This window comes from Labrus bergylta, chromosome 12 (genome assembly GCF_963930695.1).
Source record: "Labrus bergylta chromosome 12, fLabBer1.1, whole genome shotgun sequence".
NCBI classification, from domain to species: Eukaryota; Metazoa; Chordata; class Actinopteri; order Labriformes; family Labridae; genus Labrus; species Labrus bergylta.
In genome coordinates this window covers 18,853,273-18,870,519 of record NC_089206.1, presented here as the reverse complement: position 1 = coordinate 18,870,519, position 17,247 = coordinate 18,853,273, and the positions used below count along the sequence as shown (strand labels likewise).

General features: G+C 38.1%; 3 protein-coding genes across 3 annotated transcripts; all 3 read left to right on the top strand.

Annotated features, from left to right (window-relative positions):
* The first annotated feature begins 988 nt into the window (after positions 1–988).
* LOC109982875 (spermidine synthase) lies at positions 989–3,220 on the top strand. Its single transcript, XM_020632316.3, has 8 exons — positions 989–1,168; positions 1,551–1,671; positions 1,782–1,874; positions 1,980–2,133; positions 2,219–2,302; positions 2,468–2,613; positions 2,779–2,901; positions 3,017–3,220. The coding sequence occupies exons 1-8, from the start codon at positions 1,038–1,040 to the stop codon at positions 3,032–3,034; spliced, it is 870 nt and encodes a 289-aa protein (XP_020487972.1). The 5' UTR covers positions 989–1,037; the 3' UTR covers positions 3,035–3,220.
* A 3,786-nt stretch (positions 3,221–7,006) lies between these two features.
* Positions 7,007–10,207, top strand: srm (spermidine synthase). Its single transcript, XM_020632288.3, has 8 exons — positions 7,007–7,269; positions 7,632–7,752; positions 7,851–7,943; positions 8,045–8,198; positions 8,279–8,362; positions 8,603–8,748; positions 8,919–9,041; positions 9,151–10,207. The coding sequence occupies exons 1-8, from the start codon at positions 7,139–7,141 to the stop codon at positions 9,166–9,168; spliced, it is 870 nt and encodes a 289-aa protein (XP_020487944.1). The 5' UTR covers positions 7,007–7,138; the 3' UTR covers positions 9,169–10,207.
* A 4,329-nt stretch (positions 10,208–14,536) lies between these two features.
* On the top strand, positions 14,537–15,837 carry sst7 (somatostatin family member 7). Its single transcript, XM_020632327.3, has 2 exons — positions 14,537–14,835; positions 15,361–15,837. Exons 1-2 carry the CDS (start codon positions 14,731–14,733, stop codon positions 15,586–15,588), a joined length of 333 nt encoding a protein of 110 aa, XP_020487983.1. The 5' UTR covers positions 14,537–14,730; the 3' UTR covers positions 15,589–15,837.
* Positions 15,838–17,247: the final 1,410 nt, after the last annotated feature.

The window sequence follows — 17,247 nt, the reverse complement described above, 5'->3', positions numbered from 1 at the left end:
AAGATATACTGCCACTGGCATTTTTTTACAACTGCACCTGAATCAGTTATTATTGTACAAAAACCAGTCTTCCTAATAGTACACCTGTGGCTGTATGAAAGCAGAATTTGTCTGAAAATGTGGCCTTAAGATCACATCCCTTAACTGTTACATTCTACTGCAAAGATGTGCGCCACGTTTCCCTTACCACTTTGTCTAATTTACTTACCTTATTGCTTACTTTACCCCCTGGACATAACAGCCTCTTTGTAAGTAAGAAAAAAAATCATGTAAACAAACCTGTAAATGTGTAATATAGAATATAACCACCTTAAAGGCAATGGAGTGGCATTCAGAATTAGTGTGTTAAAAACTACACTAGTAATAAAGTGTACAAGTCAACATTTACCAACTTCCACAAAATACACAAACAAATTTAAAAGTCTTGTTTTGCTTTTTCAATCACCTTTTAGTTTTCAATAAAGGAAATTATCATTTTCAACTCTGGGTTTTTCAAGTTGTCATTGAAATATAAATGTCAGGGCCTTTTTGTCCAAATCAGCTTAAAACTTAAGATATACAATAAGATAAATGTTGCCTTGATAAGTAGGCTACACAAAATTAAGTTGTCAATCACTTTCACTGCATTCATGTTTTTATAGTCTCTTTTGATTTGACATCACATTTTTTTCACGTGTCATTTCAAATTATTTTAAGGAATAGTGGGAAATTAAGTATTCACTTCAAGAAATAATGTAGGCTATAAAGTAGGCTAGTGGATCTATACAATATTTTGAGTTCTGATCATTTAAAAAGTTGTTTGCGAAACTCGTTCCAGCTGGGAACATATGTCATTTTATTACTTAAACAATACAAGGCCTAAATTCAAATTTCAAGTCAAACAACACAAACAGGTATTCCTACATCCTGCCATCCCATTGGCTCGCGTAAATATGAGTAACTGACGTCAGCAGCTTTCTGTTGATTATAAATTGAAGCTTCGGGTCAAGTTGTTCGTCGGCCAATTGTTGCATCTTCGTTGTTACTTGGAAGCGAACATGGATCTCATTAAAGACGGATGGTTTACGGAACTATCCCCGTTATGGCCGGGGCAAGCGGCCAGCCTGGAAGTGGAAGAGCTCCTCTACCACAAGAAATCCAAATATCAAGATGTCCTGGTCTTCAAGAGGTGAGTTTGTAGCAACTTTATAACTCTGATGACACCTGACGATTTCTGTTTTTAGACTTTTTAATGACTAAGAAAGATACCATTCCATTAAAATTAGATATCTGTGTCAAAAAGCAACAAATTGACCAATTAAATCACTTAGATAAATTTCCAAAACGATTTAAAATCCAAGGTGGTTATTTTGAGCATAGCTTTATGAAGACTAACTATATCCGGCAATTTCTCATTGTCTGTTTTGTAATATTTGTGGCACACTCGTCTGGCTTCTGATGTGGCATCCTCTTAAGATATGAATTATAAGGTATATTGAGTTTATTTAGCCCAAGGTTGCAAATGCTTTCAATTGAACCTCTCATACTTCACTTTAATGTCTTTATTCCAGTAAACAATATGGCAATGTCTTGGTGCTGGATGGAGTGATCCAGTGCTCTGAGAGGGATGAGTTTGCATATCAAGAGATGATTGCCAACCTTCCCTTGTACAGCCACCCATGTCCCAAGAAGGTATCAAACACAAATCGATATTTTTCTACATTTAAGGATCTGCAGAATTACAACACTCTCAGCGAGTCATGTTTTCTGTCCTGACTGCCAGAACCTTTCCCTTTACACAGGTGCTGATCATTGGCGGAGGAGATGGCGGTGTAGCAAGGGAAGTTGCGAGACATCCGCTGGTTGAATCGGTGGTCCAGTGTGAGATAGATGAGGTGCGAGAAACACAACTGATTAGATTTATCTTTCTCCAGAAAGCTACAAACATTGTTTATTTGAATGCTTGCTCGTATTAATGTACATTTTGTTTGTTGATCAAGGATGTTATCAATGTAGCAAAGGACTTCCTCCCAGGGATGGCCCAAGGGTTTTACAGTCCCAAGCTCACCCTGCATGTTGGAGACGGCTTTGAATTCATGATGGCGAACCAGGATTCTTTTGACGTCATTATCACGGACTCCTCAGACCCTATCGGTAAGTGCTTTTGTGTTATAACATTTTTATTTGACAAACTGAAATGTAAAACGGACCGATTCTGAGGTCTCTTTTTTTGTTGTAGGACCTGCTGAGTGTTTGTTCCAGGAGCCTTACTATGAGCTTCTGAAGTCATCACTGAAAAGTGATGGGATTCTTTGTTCACAGGGTAAGATATTTAGATATATACACATCATGTTGTTTTTTGTATTCCAACACAGTTTTGAATAAATAATGGTGATTTGAATAACTGATTAACCAAAACTTACCAAGGCCAAAAGGACTGACAGGGAATTAATATGCCTTCTCCTCTGCTCTTGAATCAATCTCTCAGGAGAGTGTCAATGGCTCCATTTGGATCTGATTAAGGAGATGCAAACCTTCTGCAAGAAGCTATTCCCGGTGGTGGACTATGCCTACACATGTGTCCCCAGTTACTCCAGTGGCCAAATTGGATTCATGCTCTGCAGTAAAGATCCTGTAAGTGTGTCAGTCATTCTCTATTGCACCTGATTGTGGTCAGAGTTCCTTTAAGTGCCCCTGGTTTATTCTAAAAGACATGTAGTGCATTAACTTGTTCAGTGTTTCTTGGTGCTCGGTTATATCCGTTAAATGAATATTGTGCCTTCTCTATTTTTAATACAGGACACAAATTTCAGGGAACCAGAGGAATTCCTGTCAAAAGAAGAAGTGGAAGACATGGCATTTAGATATTACAACTCTAATATCCACAAAGCCTCTTTTGTGCTCCCTGAGTTTGCAAGAAAGGTAAATGTTGTTTGAGTAATTTAAGACATTTGATTTGTATGAACTAAGTTCCTTTAAGAGGCTAGAAATGTTAACACTCCTACTTTTCCCTCAATCTCTTCTTGAACATTGACAGGCACTCAGTGACGAATGAACAGCATCAACAGCCCAGCATGTTCATGATCTACCCGAGTCCACAGACCACAGATTTTTTTTAAAAGACCTGTCCTCTAGCACCACTGAGGACAGCAGAGTCCCTCCTTCCAGTCTTATGTACTCTGGATGTTAAAAGTATTTGTGGGATGTTTTTGGTCTAAATAAAAACTCTTTATTTCTCTTACCAACATTGTGTGATGACAAACTTATTGGCTGTGCTGATTCAGAAAAAGCTTTGCTCTTTAAATCTGAATGGGTTCACTGCATCTACACATCATGCAATGTATAAGATACTAAATAAAGTATTGTTATGTTAACAATCCATGAGATCTCTGTACCGGGTATTAACTATCAGTAGTAATCTTGTGCTATAGTAAGCATGTAAAGTGAATCATTGCATTGAATGTCATACTTGAGTCCTCATTTTTTTTATGAGAACTGTAATACATTGGTAATACCTTTATGGTTATTTTTTTCTTTTAATTAATCCACCAACTGTTTTTAAAGGTCATATGCTTTAAATGCATTTTTTCCAGTTCTGGTTTTAAATTTTAATATATGTAAAAGTTGGTGACGTTAAAAAAGGAAAATCCGAGGTGAAGGGAGGAATTGTCAAGAATGGTTCCAACAGCTCAGAAAGGCAGGGGAAAAAACAGATGATGACAGTGATAAATATAAAAACAGCAAAATAATTCATTGTGATGTGAAAATATTGATCACTAGTATAGATAAGAGTAAACATACCTTTCAGTTATTTATGTAGAAATGACTTATAAAGGATATGACTGTTTATGTAGATGTGCTGATATGGCTGGGAGGAATGCACAATAAATTGCATTTGTCTTTTTTATCTTGCAAAAGAGCCGGTAAAAGACCTTCCCCTTTGTTATGTTATGTTACAAAAGAGCAGGTTGTAAAAGACCTTGTGTCTTGTCTCACTGTTTCAGTGCTAGATCCTCCTTATCCAACATTAAAATGTTAAGAGGCCGCTGTTTTGTTGAATGCTTTTGCTCAGTTTTACAAGAGCGTGACTGGAGGCAGTTGGCCTGTCAATCTACAGAGCTGATGAGCTGGGGGCTGATTGTCCTTTCAGGTTTTACATCATTAAGAGCTTCCTTCTTGCATTTAGCTTTTCCAGCCTTTTCAGTATTTCCATTTGTGAATACAGTACTCATGCTCTGTACGTACTTTGGCACTTTAGTGAGTTTACTGAATTTTTTACATTGATTAAAGTCATACTTGTTAAAGCAGCATAATTCATTTAAGTAGGAACTGTTACCAGGTAAAGGCCTAGTAAAATGTTATCCTTGAGTTATAAAAGCCAAAAGGGCCAACATAACACTTGACTTATAATCAGCAATCCTCCTTTTTTGTGATTAAAATAACTTTGAAGTTAATAAAGTGAGATGAACTAAATAGTTGTACTAACCAGGTCAGTACTAACCAGGGTAAGCCAAGAAAGATATTGTGTACATATATTCTTAATGATAGCCATTCGGTCTTTAGCTTAATATGGTTCACTGCTCTTACTTGTTTATTTTAACAAAGTTACAGACAATCAAACTTAAAGGCCTAATGTAAGTTTAAACACCAATTGAGAATGACCAAGCAGCATCCCTACACGGAGACTAAACCTCTGTTCAAGCTTTAGAAGGAACTTGCAACAGGCTATTTTGCAAGGGCAACAGTGGTACTCAAACAAAAACAAAACCACTGCATCAGGAAAATGATTCTTGTTGTTCCACTCAGGTTATGTGGAAAACGCAGTGATGATTTGTTCAATTGGTGCTTGACTCTTTGTTGTGAAAACGTGTATTACAGTTGTCCAGTTACACTTTAACAACCAAATACATGTTAGTATCTGATGTGATTCAAGAGTTACATTTGCTGCTATTTCACACAGTCAACCCTTCTCATGGTTCTTCAGGTGTTAGTTTGAGCATTGATGTTATTATACCAGCAAGGTGCAAGTGCAACTTCTGTATTCAGCCACAAGATGGCACCAAATAAACTGCTATAGTTGGATCACTATTACACAGTAGACAGATCTTAAGGGAATGCATTTTAATTATACTTTCCCAAACAACCAAATGATCACTTAAAGAATAGCATTTAATATTTTGAAGATGTAGTCAATTAAAATAAACAGCTCATTTGCTCTGCCAAAAAATATCAGTATGTTTTTGCAATGTGCAGTCACTGTCGACCACATTTGTATCAACATCACTTTTACTTCGGTCCTTAAAGGTTAATTAATACAATGTTACTAACTTGCAAAAAATGTAGTCGGCTTTACAGTACATTCATTTCACAACATGGTACTACTTTCAAAGGAAATATACTAAATTAATTAAATAAAGAATCAGCATACTTATTTATGAAGTGGTTATTCTGGTGCATGGTGAGTTGCACTGGCTGTGGTGCATACTACACAAACTGAAATTGAAATGTCTCTGTATTATAGTAATTCAAATAGAAGGTTATCTTTAAAAAATGGCAAAAATGACTGGCTGAATCGCGATGTCCTCCCTAAACCCTGAGCCCTAAACCCTGAGCCCTAAACCCTGAGCCCTGATCCTTACTGACTTTATTAACGTCACCTGGAAAGTGATTGAGTGCATCAGGCTGCTAGGGCTCCAGTGGTTACATACAAATGGGACAGCACTGTGCAACTTCTCTGTAACCATGACTGCATGATTTCATGTAGCAAAAGCTTGTTTTACTTTATTCACTCACAGCCATGGCACTTATAAAAAGTTCTACTCAACATAGGCCTATATATAAATGTCTTCGTTGTGGGAAACATAAAGGATAAGCTTATCTTGTAAATATAACGGGACTCTACGCTCTCTGTTTTTCCTGTTTTTGTTTATAGACTTGCAAAGTGTCTGGTCGGTCACCACGCAGCGCCACTCATGACGTACCCCAGCTCTTCTGGGCCCTTTCCGAATAGTCACAGTTCAGTATGCAGTACGTACTATTCAGTATAGAGTTTCAGTATACTGAACTTTCGTGGTCATTCAGTATGCATTTTTTGGGTCCGCGCAGTATACTGAACATTTCAGTATGGATACTAACTTCCGGGATCCATGCAGTATGGATTGGATGCGTGCTTTCAGGAAATAAATTGTGTTTTACCACCCATAATGATGTGCGAAATTTCACGTAAATCGGCACGTCACGTGCGCCTCCAAATGAAAACAAACGAGCGTGGATTAATAGAATACATTTTTAATCTAGAGTTAAAGTCCCGACTGAAATCACTACTTTTAATTAACAACAGAAAATATAACAAATGTCTGCATTATTATAAAACCTTTCCCTCTCTATTTAAATAATAATTTCACTATTTAAATGTGTCTTTATTGGTTTATTTTACTTTATATTCCGTATCTTACTGTCTTTCATTTGTACTTTTCTTTATGTACTGTATGTGATTTAGTTAATTAATCTGTCTTTTACTTGATTTACATTGTAATATTGTTTTTTTTTTTTTTTTTTTACCTGACTGTATACGCGCATTACTCTTCTTGAATAAAGCTAAACAAAAAAAACCGGGTGAATGCGGCCGATTCGGGTAACGTAAATGACGTCACTTCCATACTGAATCAATCAGACGAAGTAGGCACAAATATCTGCCTACTGTGTGTGCATACTGAATAGTAGGTACTAACAGTATACAGCACGGATAGTACGTACTGCCTACTGCCTACTGCCTACTGAAAGATTGAGTATGTACTTGGCAATTCGGATACGGCCCTTGTTTCCTAGTTCGCGCATGCGCATCGTTACGTTAACGTGGTCTAGCTAAAGTTTCACGTGGGCTACAGCCAGCTACGGGGCTCGTTCAGAGGCGGGGCGATGCTCTTACGCTGGGAGTGTAAAGTCAAACAAACTATACACGATGCGGGAGGTCCTGCCACCCCATTGGCTCTAACAACAGTCAGTCACCGACGTCAGCAGCCTGCCATTTGTTACCATATGAGACATCACGTTTCGCTGTTAGAAAACGGTGAAGTGTCAGATCTTTGTCGTAAGTTGCCCTCATCGCCACACTTTGTACACACACTTACTGGTTCCTTTTTGGCTGCTAGTAGCCAACATGGACCACATTAAAGATGGATGGTTTACAGAAACGTGTACGTTATGGCCAGGGCAAGCAATGAGCCTCCAAGTGGAAGAGGTCCTCTACCGTAAGAAGTCGAAATTTCAAGATGTTATGGTTTTCAAGAGGTGAGTAATTCTAGCATCACAACTTTGCTAACGTAGCTAGCTATCGCGGTTGTAGAGTTACAAAAAAAAAAAAAAAATGAATGAGTAATCCGAATCTCGTGGGGTCATGAGAAGTTTCTTCATCTGACTTGAGTTGTTGCCTCAAGTTTTGAGCTAACAACCAAACTAGCTAGGTAGCAAATGAACGACATGGATGATGAGGTTTTTGGAAGGATAAGCGCCATCTCTGGGATGAATTACACATTTTGCTCTCACTGACAAGTTAAAAGGAATCATGGCAACATTTAGTAACTCGGCTAAGTTGACATGGCTCGATGTAGCTGCAGGGCGTTAAAGCTTGCCACTGCGCCTCTTCTTCACAGCAAAACCTATGGCAATGTGTTGGTGCTGGATGGAGTGATCCAGTGCACAGAGCGAGACGAGTTTGCATATCAAGAGATGATTGCCAACCTGCCCTTATTCAGCCACCCATGTCCCAAGAAGGTAGGTCCTGTTGTAGGGTGTGTTCATAGAGCTGCAGTATTGCCACACACACACTGAATGACACAGTCTTGACAGTCTGCACATTTCCTCATTTACAGGTCCTGATTATTGGAGGAGGAGACGGTGGTGTGCTCAGGGAAGTCGTGAAGAATTCTCTGGTGGAATCTGTGGTTATGTGTGAAATAGACGAGGTACAGAACACACAGATGTAACTTCTTATGAGAGTCCCACTCTACCCTGGCTTTGAGTAATGTCAAATTGTATTGATGTTGTTGTTGTTGTTGTTGTGTAGGATGTCATCAACGTATCAAAGAAGTACCTCCCAGGGATGGCCAAAGGGTTTTTCAGCCCCAAGCTCACCCTCCATGTTGGAGACGGTTTTGAATTCATGAAGCAGAACCAGGATGCCTTTGACATCATTATTACGGATTCCTCAGACCCCGTTGGCAAGTGCAACTCAACATGTTACTTTCTGCATGCTGTAACTTGAGGCAGTCTTATTCTGACTTTGTTTTTTTTGCGGCAGGACCTGCTGAGAGTTTGTTCAAGGAGTCTTACTATCAACTGATGAAAGCAGCACTGAGAAGCGATGGAATACTTTGTTCCCAGGGTAGCTTCTTTTGACATCACATCATTGTGTTAGCAGCTGAATTAACAACCCTGTAACTATTTAACCTGTTACCTGCTGTTTTCAAGTCTACAAAAAAAAAAAGAGAAATAGTCATGGATTTTTTTGAGGAGTAATGTTTTCATTTTTACAGTACGTCTCCCGGCCAATTGTCGATAGAACAGAACAAATCAGAAAGGAAATGAACGTACCCTTTTCTCTGCTCTTGAATCAATCTCTCAGGAGAGTGTCAGTGGCTCCATTTGGAGCTGATAAAGGAGATGCAAACCTTCTGCAAGACCCTATTCCCTGTGGTGGATTATGCCTATGGCACAATCCCAACCTATCCCAGTGGCCAAATTGGATTCATGCTGTGCAGTAAAAATCCTGTAAGTGTGCCAGTCATTGTCTATTTGCCACCCATTACATACCTGATTGCTGTTAGATTGCCTCTGGTTTATTTTAAAACTACTCTGTAGCACAATAACCTTTACCATTTACCCCATTGATTGGTAATGCCCATCAAATGACTGATGTGCCTCTTCTGTTTTTTGAATAGGAGACAAATTTCAAGGAGCCAGTGAACGTCTTGTCAAAAGCAGAAATGGAAAATATGAGCCTTAAATATTACAACCCTGAAATTCACAAAGCATCGTTCGTTCTCCCTGAGTTTGCAAGAAAGGTAAAAGTTGTTTGACTCTTTCAGATTTACCCTTCTGTTAAGTTAGTACGACAGTGCAAATTAAAACTGCTTTGCCTCTATTTACGCTGCGTCTTCTTTACCATGACAGGTACTGAATGATGCATGACCATGCACAGCCCTCGATGTTCACGGATACCACAGACAAACCCCCCCCCTGTCCTGAGGCGTCGGCACCTCCTTAACATGTTCAGCGCCACTGACGAGAGAAGCCTCTTAAAGATTTTATAATGAGGGCAAACAATAATCAGTGAGTTTGAGCTTGGCGATATATTAAGAGAAAGTGTCCGTTCATTCAGATGTTTTCTTCCTTCAGTCTGACATGCTCTGGGTGTTAATTTATTTACAGGATGTATTTGGTTTGTCATTTTTACTCTGTAAATGTCTTATCAGCATTTTGTGGAGAGCAGTTTAATGAGCTGGGCTGAGTGAGAAGAACGTTGCCGTCAAACCTGACCTCACACTGAAACTGTGTACTGTCTATTAGATTCACTGCATCTACGTATTATGCAATATATTACATACTATATAGGGATTGTATATGTAATCTATTGCCGTACTTTTATTTGTAACGTTTAATTGCAACCTTTAGTCATAGGAAAATACACACATGCCATCTGTTATGACTGTATATCCAGATAAATAATGTGTCCTCTACAAATGAACCCTATAGTGCCTAAAATTGGTTGTTCCTTGATAAAGAAAAGTTGCTCTGTGTCTTATCAGCGTGTTCGGAAAACAAGTTGATTAAATAACCTCTCTGAGCTGTCACCAACTGAACATGAAGGAATTCTGACTCATGATTCTGTTGAGGCTCTTCTCTTGGCCATCACTTTGATTCAGGAGAGTTCAATGTAATGATATTAATAATGAAATTAAGTATAGCATTGGAGCTCGGCGATGCAAGAAAGTGTATTTAAAATGTGAATTCATTATGCAACCAGAACTTTCAGTATTGTCTATTGACTACCAGTAGTGAGCTTGTACTGTCGGAAGCATGTATGCCGAAATCATTACACGGTCAAAATCTTTAAGTTACCTCTTTCGTTGTCAATCCACATTGAATGTTTGTTGAGAAATTGTGTCGTACCTGAGCGATGATTTGTGTTTTTATAAGAACTGTAATAAATTGGTAACATAAGACAGTTCATTTGAGATCGGTGTCTAATCTATTACTCACAGGCTTTTTCTTCTTTATAACAAACAAGGTACAGAACTGAATTTCAGGTCAGTGTTAGTAAGTGAAATTTAAATATCTTCACTATCTTATTAAAGGGCTGTGAAAGAGTCATATGTTTATCATTTTGTAAGGTCTTTCTCCCCTTTTCCAAAACGTCTTTTTTTGGTTTTATCTGTACTAAGTGCACGCAAACAAAGGTTAATATGTGATTTATTTCAGTAGATGTTTTAGCTGCTGTTCCCTGCACATGGTTAACCATATGAACACTTCCATGTGCAGTTTTTGTATTCAGGCACAAGGTGGCACCCTTTAAACTCTTATACACATGAAAGCCAGTTTCTTAGATTGTACAAGTGTGAAGGCATGCCTTTAAACTCCACTGTTCACTACAGTATTTGAGGTTTCCTTTTAAATTGAATGAAAAGCCCCTCGGCTCTATTACATTGTTCAGGTCGGTCAATGATTCAGCTGTTTGAAGTGTCCTTGTTGCCCTCAGTTGCATCAACTTTCTTGTTGTGAAGACCTCAGTCGTCACTGGTTTTACATTAGAATGTGTACAGGCAGCACAATGCAGCACATTATTCCTGTACCGCCTACACAGTGTGTGACGTGAGCAGACCTTGCGCTACAAGGTTGTAAGTATTCATTGTTTTTCACAGTTTGGTGCAACAAAAAGCGCAGATATTGAATGTTTTTCAATGACCCCATAGAAGGAGTTCCCATAAATATTTAATTTATATTTTTGCTATGACGTGTACGCTACAACAGAGCTTTTAGGGCAGTGTATCACTTATCTCTATTTAATATATATTCAAGTTCAAGTGAAATGCTTGGAGGTAAATATACAGATATACCTCAGTACTACACACTAAGTCACCAGTTGATTTTAAACTCTGTTACCTTTTATAAAGTTGTAAAGGCTGTGCTAGAGGTCATACTTAAAGAATGTTTTGCCAAAATGTAGACTTCCATTCCCATTAGTATTAAATCTGGAAAAATCTACAAGTCTTCTGTAGGCTGGACTGCATGATGCCTCTTTAAGGAGGCCTGTTATTGTACATTCTTTAAACACACTTAATCCCCAAGTGTGCCGTTTCTACAGTCAGCTTATTTTTGGATTGGCTCAAGGCCTTCTTCAGATCAGCAGTGTATGAAGAAAATGACTCAAACACTGTATTGATGGCACGACAAATCCATTAGAATCAACCAAACCAACTGGGGTAAAAGAACTTTATGTTCCCTGCCAGTGGCACCATCTAAAAGACATCACAACAACAAGTAACTCTGTATAACTTCAGCTTTTTCAGTGAGATTGTCCTGGAGGTTGATTGCAACTTTGCAAACTTTAGAAACAATTTTCTTCTGAAAGTTTGTTTGTAATCAGTGCTCTATAATGAGTTTTTCTAAGGAGTTTACCTCTTGAGAACATTTTAATTTGGTTTTGTAGTACTTGAGGAGAAGCTCAATAACACCTCTCTGTTTTAAGCTGTGGGCTACATTGAGTGATATTTTTATACATGTAAAAAAGGCTTCAATATCTAGAACTCAGACACATGAATAAGTCTTTATAAAATGTGCACTTCTAACTTCTAACTAGCTGAATGTAATCAGCTTAGCCTGAATCTGATATTATGTCTAACTGGAGCAGGTTTTACTTGCATACTGATTATTCCCTACAGAACATTATGAGTCTCGTTTCTTTGTGAATTGAGTTGGGATAAAGTGTTTTTGTGATTCCTTTAGGGGCTTTTGGACAGCTGAAGATAGACAGGACATGTGGGAAGAGAGAATTGGGGATGGCATGCACCAAATAGTGTCAGGATCTGGAGTTAAACCTGGGACCAGTGAGAGGAGGGCTATAGCCACTGATCACGGGGCTCCCGCTCAACTAACTGAACTTTATTCAGCACCCTGAGTCGGGATATAGTTTAACAACTTTGACAAAAAATATTTGTTTGACAAGCAGCATACTTTTTGACCTCTGGGTGAAATCCCACATTCTGTCTTTTCCTGATCATAGCATCTGTCCTGTATCAAAGGCTACAGTACGTAAAATGTATTTTGTAGCACACGTTCCACAGAACAATAGCACAAAGTGCTTCATGAGACTTCAACTTTGAAAGTTGAGTCAAATACTGTGTATGTGTTATTAGTGGGTCTCTTCCTTTTGGAAGGGTGGCCACCAAGCTCAGTGTTACAGGGGCACAGGCCCCTGTTGGCCCCTGCCTAGAACCGCCCATGCATGGGGGTTCTGTGCAGCGTGAGGGCAGCATCCGTGCTTCCTGTGGACGATAGGAGCCCCATCCACGTGAACAGGGTATGAAGGATGATTTTTATAGTTCATATGTAGTTTCAGGGTCATTTTTATTGTAGATGTTGTTATTGTAAAATTTTAATGTTGACTTTTAAAGTTGGAATAATATAATTTTCAAAAGAATGCTTGTGAAATAAGAAAAGAGAATTTGATACATTGCACCTAAAATATTTGTTTTCATTCATTGTGTAAACGTCATGCTGTTTACAATAAAAACAATAGTTCTTCATATTGAGCTTGCTATTAGTATGTTAAATCTGTATTATTATATCATACAGTACTTATATTTTCAAAAATAGTTGCTATTCTTGTGAGGGGGAAGAGAGTGAATTTAATTGAATTTGCAATTATTTTATGCCCAAAATAGATTTCCATTCATTTTTTAAATGTATACTTATATATATATATATGTATACAGTATATACCCTGAGTCGGGATATAGTTTAACCTCTTTGAAAAAAATTATTTGTTTGACAAGCAGCATGCTTTTGACCTCTGGGTGAAATCTCACATTTGTCTTTTCCTGCTCATAACAGCTGTCCACAATCAAATGCCGCAATAGGTAAAATGTATTTTGTAGCACATGTTCCATAGAACATTAGCACAAAGTGCTTCACGAGACTTCAACTTTGAAAGTTGTCAACAAAATCAATGGAAACAATATAAAGTCAAACATAAACAATCCCAAACAGTAATCAATCAAATAAAATTTAACAAAAAAAATCAAACCACGTTTGCTGATGTAGCTCAGAATCACAGCAAAAGTTAAGCCTGTCTCATGAAACACGGCAGAAAGAGCAGATCATAGCCAGACTTATTGTAATTATGTTGATGAACCCAACATAATCCACCAAGAAAAAAACACAACAGTGAAAAGGAGAAACTTATTTTGAACAGGATGAAACCTCTAAAATGTACTGTGCAGAGAAAGTTCCACTGAGGGAGAGGTAGAAAGAAAGAGATGAAGACAAACAATCAGACAGACAAGAAGAAGAACACTAAAGTAACAAATAGAACAACAGATAATATCATCCTAGCAATAAATCAATTATAGTGCTAAATTGGAAGAAAAAAAACTATCACATAACACCGACATCTACACTGTACTCTTGGTTATATTATTTACAAAGACCCATTAATCCACCATGATCAAAGCACTCAGGGCAAGGAAGACCTTTTTCAAAATCCTCGAGCAGAAACAGACTGATGGTTGATAGCGATCTGCATCAATGGAGAGGGCTGAAAAGTGGGATAGAGGGAGAGAATAGATCTAAACACGTAGTTTTTATTGCACATAACGTAGAGCAAAGCTCTCTGTCGCACACTGAATAGCTGGGGAAGAATAGCTTCTTCTTTTTTAACGACTATGTTTACCTCACTCGATTGGTGCAGTGCATTTCCTAAAGACACTGCCTCAAGTCATGGTGAGTGTCAGACTGTTCAATTCTAATCTGCAGGTGTCGGAGCTGCATTAAAGTATAGTGACAGGAATCAGATGCTGATAAAAGTACTCTGCCAAACAATGGGAAGGTAAATGAATGATAAGTCATCTTGTGATAAGTTGGTTTGTTATCCGTGGTTTTTGATAGCTACCACAGGAGTGTTAAGTTGACAGGTGATGAGTTGAGGAATTGCTTGTCAACCTGCATCAGGGGGTCTAGTTCCACATCATCCATCCTAACAGTCAATGCATTAGTGCCATGTTGATGTCAGAACCTGATTTTAGCCCTGTGACGTCTTGTCTGCTGCAGATGTTGCCTCTGGTGAATCGCATGAATTCAACCACCTCCCAATTTGTCAAAAAGGTTAAGTGTTGAACGTTTCCATTTGTTCTGTCCTGAACCCTTCATCTCCCCTCCTCTTCCATACTCACGTAGACACATACGCCCACCTCAGTCCGTCATACGTACACCCACCACCCTCTACGTCAGTGGTGGAGGAGTAAGGGGGAGAGGCGTATAAAAGAGTGAGGGACTTTGGAGGTAGAGCAGAAGAAACATCAGTGGTTTCCAGCATCAAACATCAGTTGTGACCAGCAGACTCCAAACAAGTGCACTGCACTTTCTCCACCACTCTCCTGCCTCTCTCTCTCTCACACACACTCACACTCCTGTGTCTGTGAGTCTCCTGCTCTTGTGACTGTAACTCCGGTCTGTCACCTGCTCTCCTGTCACAGCATGCAGCTCCTGGTGGTGTTAGCAGCTCTCATGGGGGTTCTGTGCAGCGTGAGGGCAGCATCCGTGCTTCCTGTGGACGATAGGAGCCCCATCCACGTGAACAGGGTATGAAGGATGATTTTCATAGTTCATATGTAGTTTCAGGATAATTTTTATTGTAGATGTTATTATTGTAAAATTTTAACGTTGACTTTAGTAAAAAAATAAAAATAAAAAAAAGTTGGAATAATATAATTTTCAAAAGAATGATTGTGAAATAAGAAAATCAAATTTGATACATTGCACCTAAAATATTTGTTTTAATTCATTGTGTAAATGTCATGCTGTTCACAATAAGAACAATAGTTCTTCATATTTAGCTTGCTATTAATATGTTAAATCTGTATTACTTTATCATAGCGTAATTATATTTTCAAAAATAGTGGCTATTCTTGTGAGGGGGAAGAGAGTGAATTTCATTGAATTTGCATTTATTTTATACCCAAAAATCATTTCAATTCATCTTTTTAATTTATACAATATAGAAAAGAAGGAAAACTCAATATTTAAGTTTAAGATGTTGAAGTGTCACATTTTCCAATGATCTCATCTTTTTAATATGTTTTCTGTCTTATCTTTTTTTTTCTTCAGGAGCTGAGCAAAGAGCGCAAAGAGCTGATCCTGAAGCTGGTGTCGGGCTTGTTGGACGGCGCTCTTGACACCAACATGCTGCCGGATGAGGTGAACCACATGGATCTGGAGGAGCCGCTGGAGTCTCGTCTGGAGGAGAGGGCTGTCTACAACCGGTTATCACTGCCTCAGCGTGACCGCAAAGCCCCCTGTAAAAACTTCTTCTGGAAAACGTTCACCTCCTGCTAACAGAGCACGATGCAAATAAAAGCAACGGGACCTGCGTGTCGACTGTACGCCTCCTCTCCCTCATGAACTGTAGTAGACCTCAGCTGTACATACCTCATCTACAACTGTCAAACTCAGCATCCATGGACTTCACTGAGACAGTGTGGCTGTTTAAATATTCATTATATATGTATCTATTTATCTATACAATGTATGTATTTATGTATGTTTCTTTAAGGGTCAATAATAAAGCATGGATATAATGTTTGACATTGTTATCACTCTGAATCGCTTTTGTAAAAAAAGAAATCACTATCAATGCAAAGGCACCAAAATTGATGCATCCATTACAAATGTGTATTACAACTTTTATTTCAATTAAAAAATATTTTATCATTTTTTTACTCAAATATCTTTAGATATACAATAAATAAATGGGTTGCACTTGTGAAAGGCACCATGAAAATACAGACACATTTCACTTTTTCAAAAGCCAATCAAGCAGCATTCCTGCCTCTTTCCCCCCAATGCTGCCTTTAAAAAGAAATGCATCAGTTTTTAGATTGAGTATGTGACTTATTATTTTGCACTTGATTCCATATGATTGTGTTTCGAGTTAACAGGCAAAGAACAATACTAAGTATGATACAAATTGGACATTGAACATTTTCAATCTTCAGTGGCGACAAAGTAAGAATAAATGTGCTGCAATAAGAATTAGAAATAAATAGTTTAGCATTCATTTATGAACCAAAAATATACAACTGAAAATAATAAAAATAAGACAATATAATATAATATTGTTTTGTCCTAAAGCCTTGCAATTATATAAAAAAGATATATTATTTAGAAAATTTGATGGCAGTTTGTGGTCCTTATTCATTCCTAGTCACAAGTTGAGGCATATGCCTCAGTGACTCACAGGCTGTTAAACATGTCAGTCGTATATGTCAGTGTATAATAATTTACACGCTTCCTCCAAAATCCTTCAATGCTGTGATATGAAGGTAGCATACAGTACTTACTGAAAGTTGGAAAGGTGAAAACAATCATAAGTCTATAAGGTTAAGTGTTGGTTAGTAGTGGGTAAAAGTCTGACCTAAGTGTTTGATAGTGAAAACACAACAGGGCTACTGCGTGTTCAAATGATGAAGTACTCCCCGATATGACCCTCTCAACGTAGTTTTTCGATTCTCGCAGCAGCCTAGACTCAATCAGTGACACTGTAATTACCACATGCTCTCATAGCCTCCCAGACTTTACAGCCGATATGACATGTGTTTTATAACCACTTACTGAGATGCAGCATGAAGGGCTGGATGACGAAAATCTAATTTCTATTTTCAAGTGGGGCTCACAGTCCTTTGTAGTGACCTTATGTATCGTGTATTTGGTACATGACATGAAGGTGAAGTATCCTGTTTGAGCAAAAGCAGTTGTGGTGTTTTTGTGGTTTTCAACAAAGGGAACATCATACTGTTAAAAAAAGATCCAACAATTAAACAACACGCTTCATTAAGGACTGCAGAGTAATCATAAGAGCATATAGAATCACATGCACATACATATATCAAAACATACACTGTATGTATACCTAGAAGATAAACACAATATTTGATACTTTACCGTATTGCTATATGTTTTAGTAGGCTATATTCCTTATACAATTGACTGTTTTTT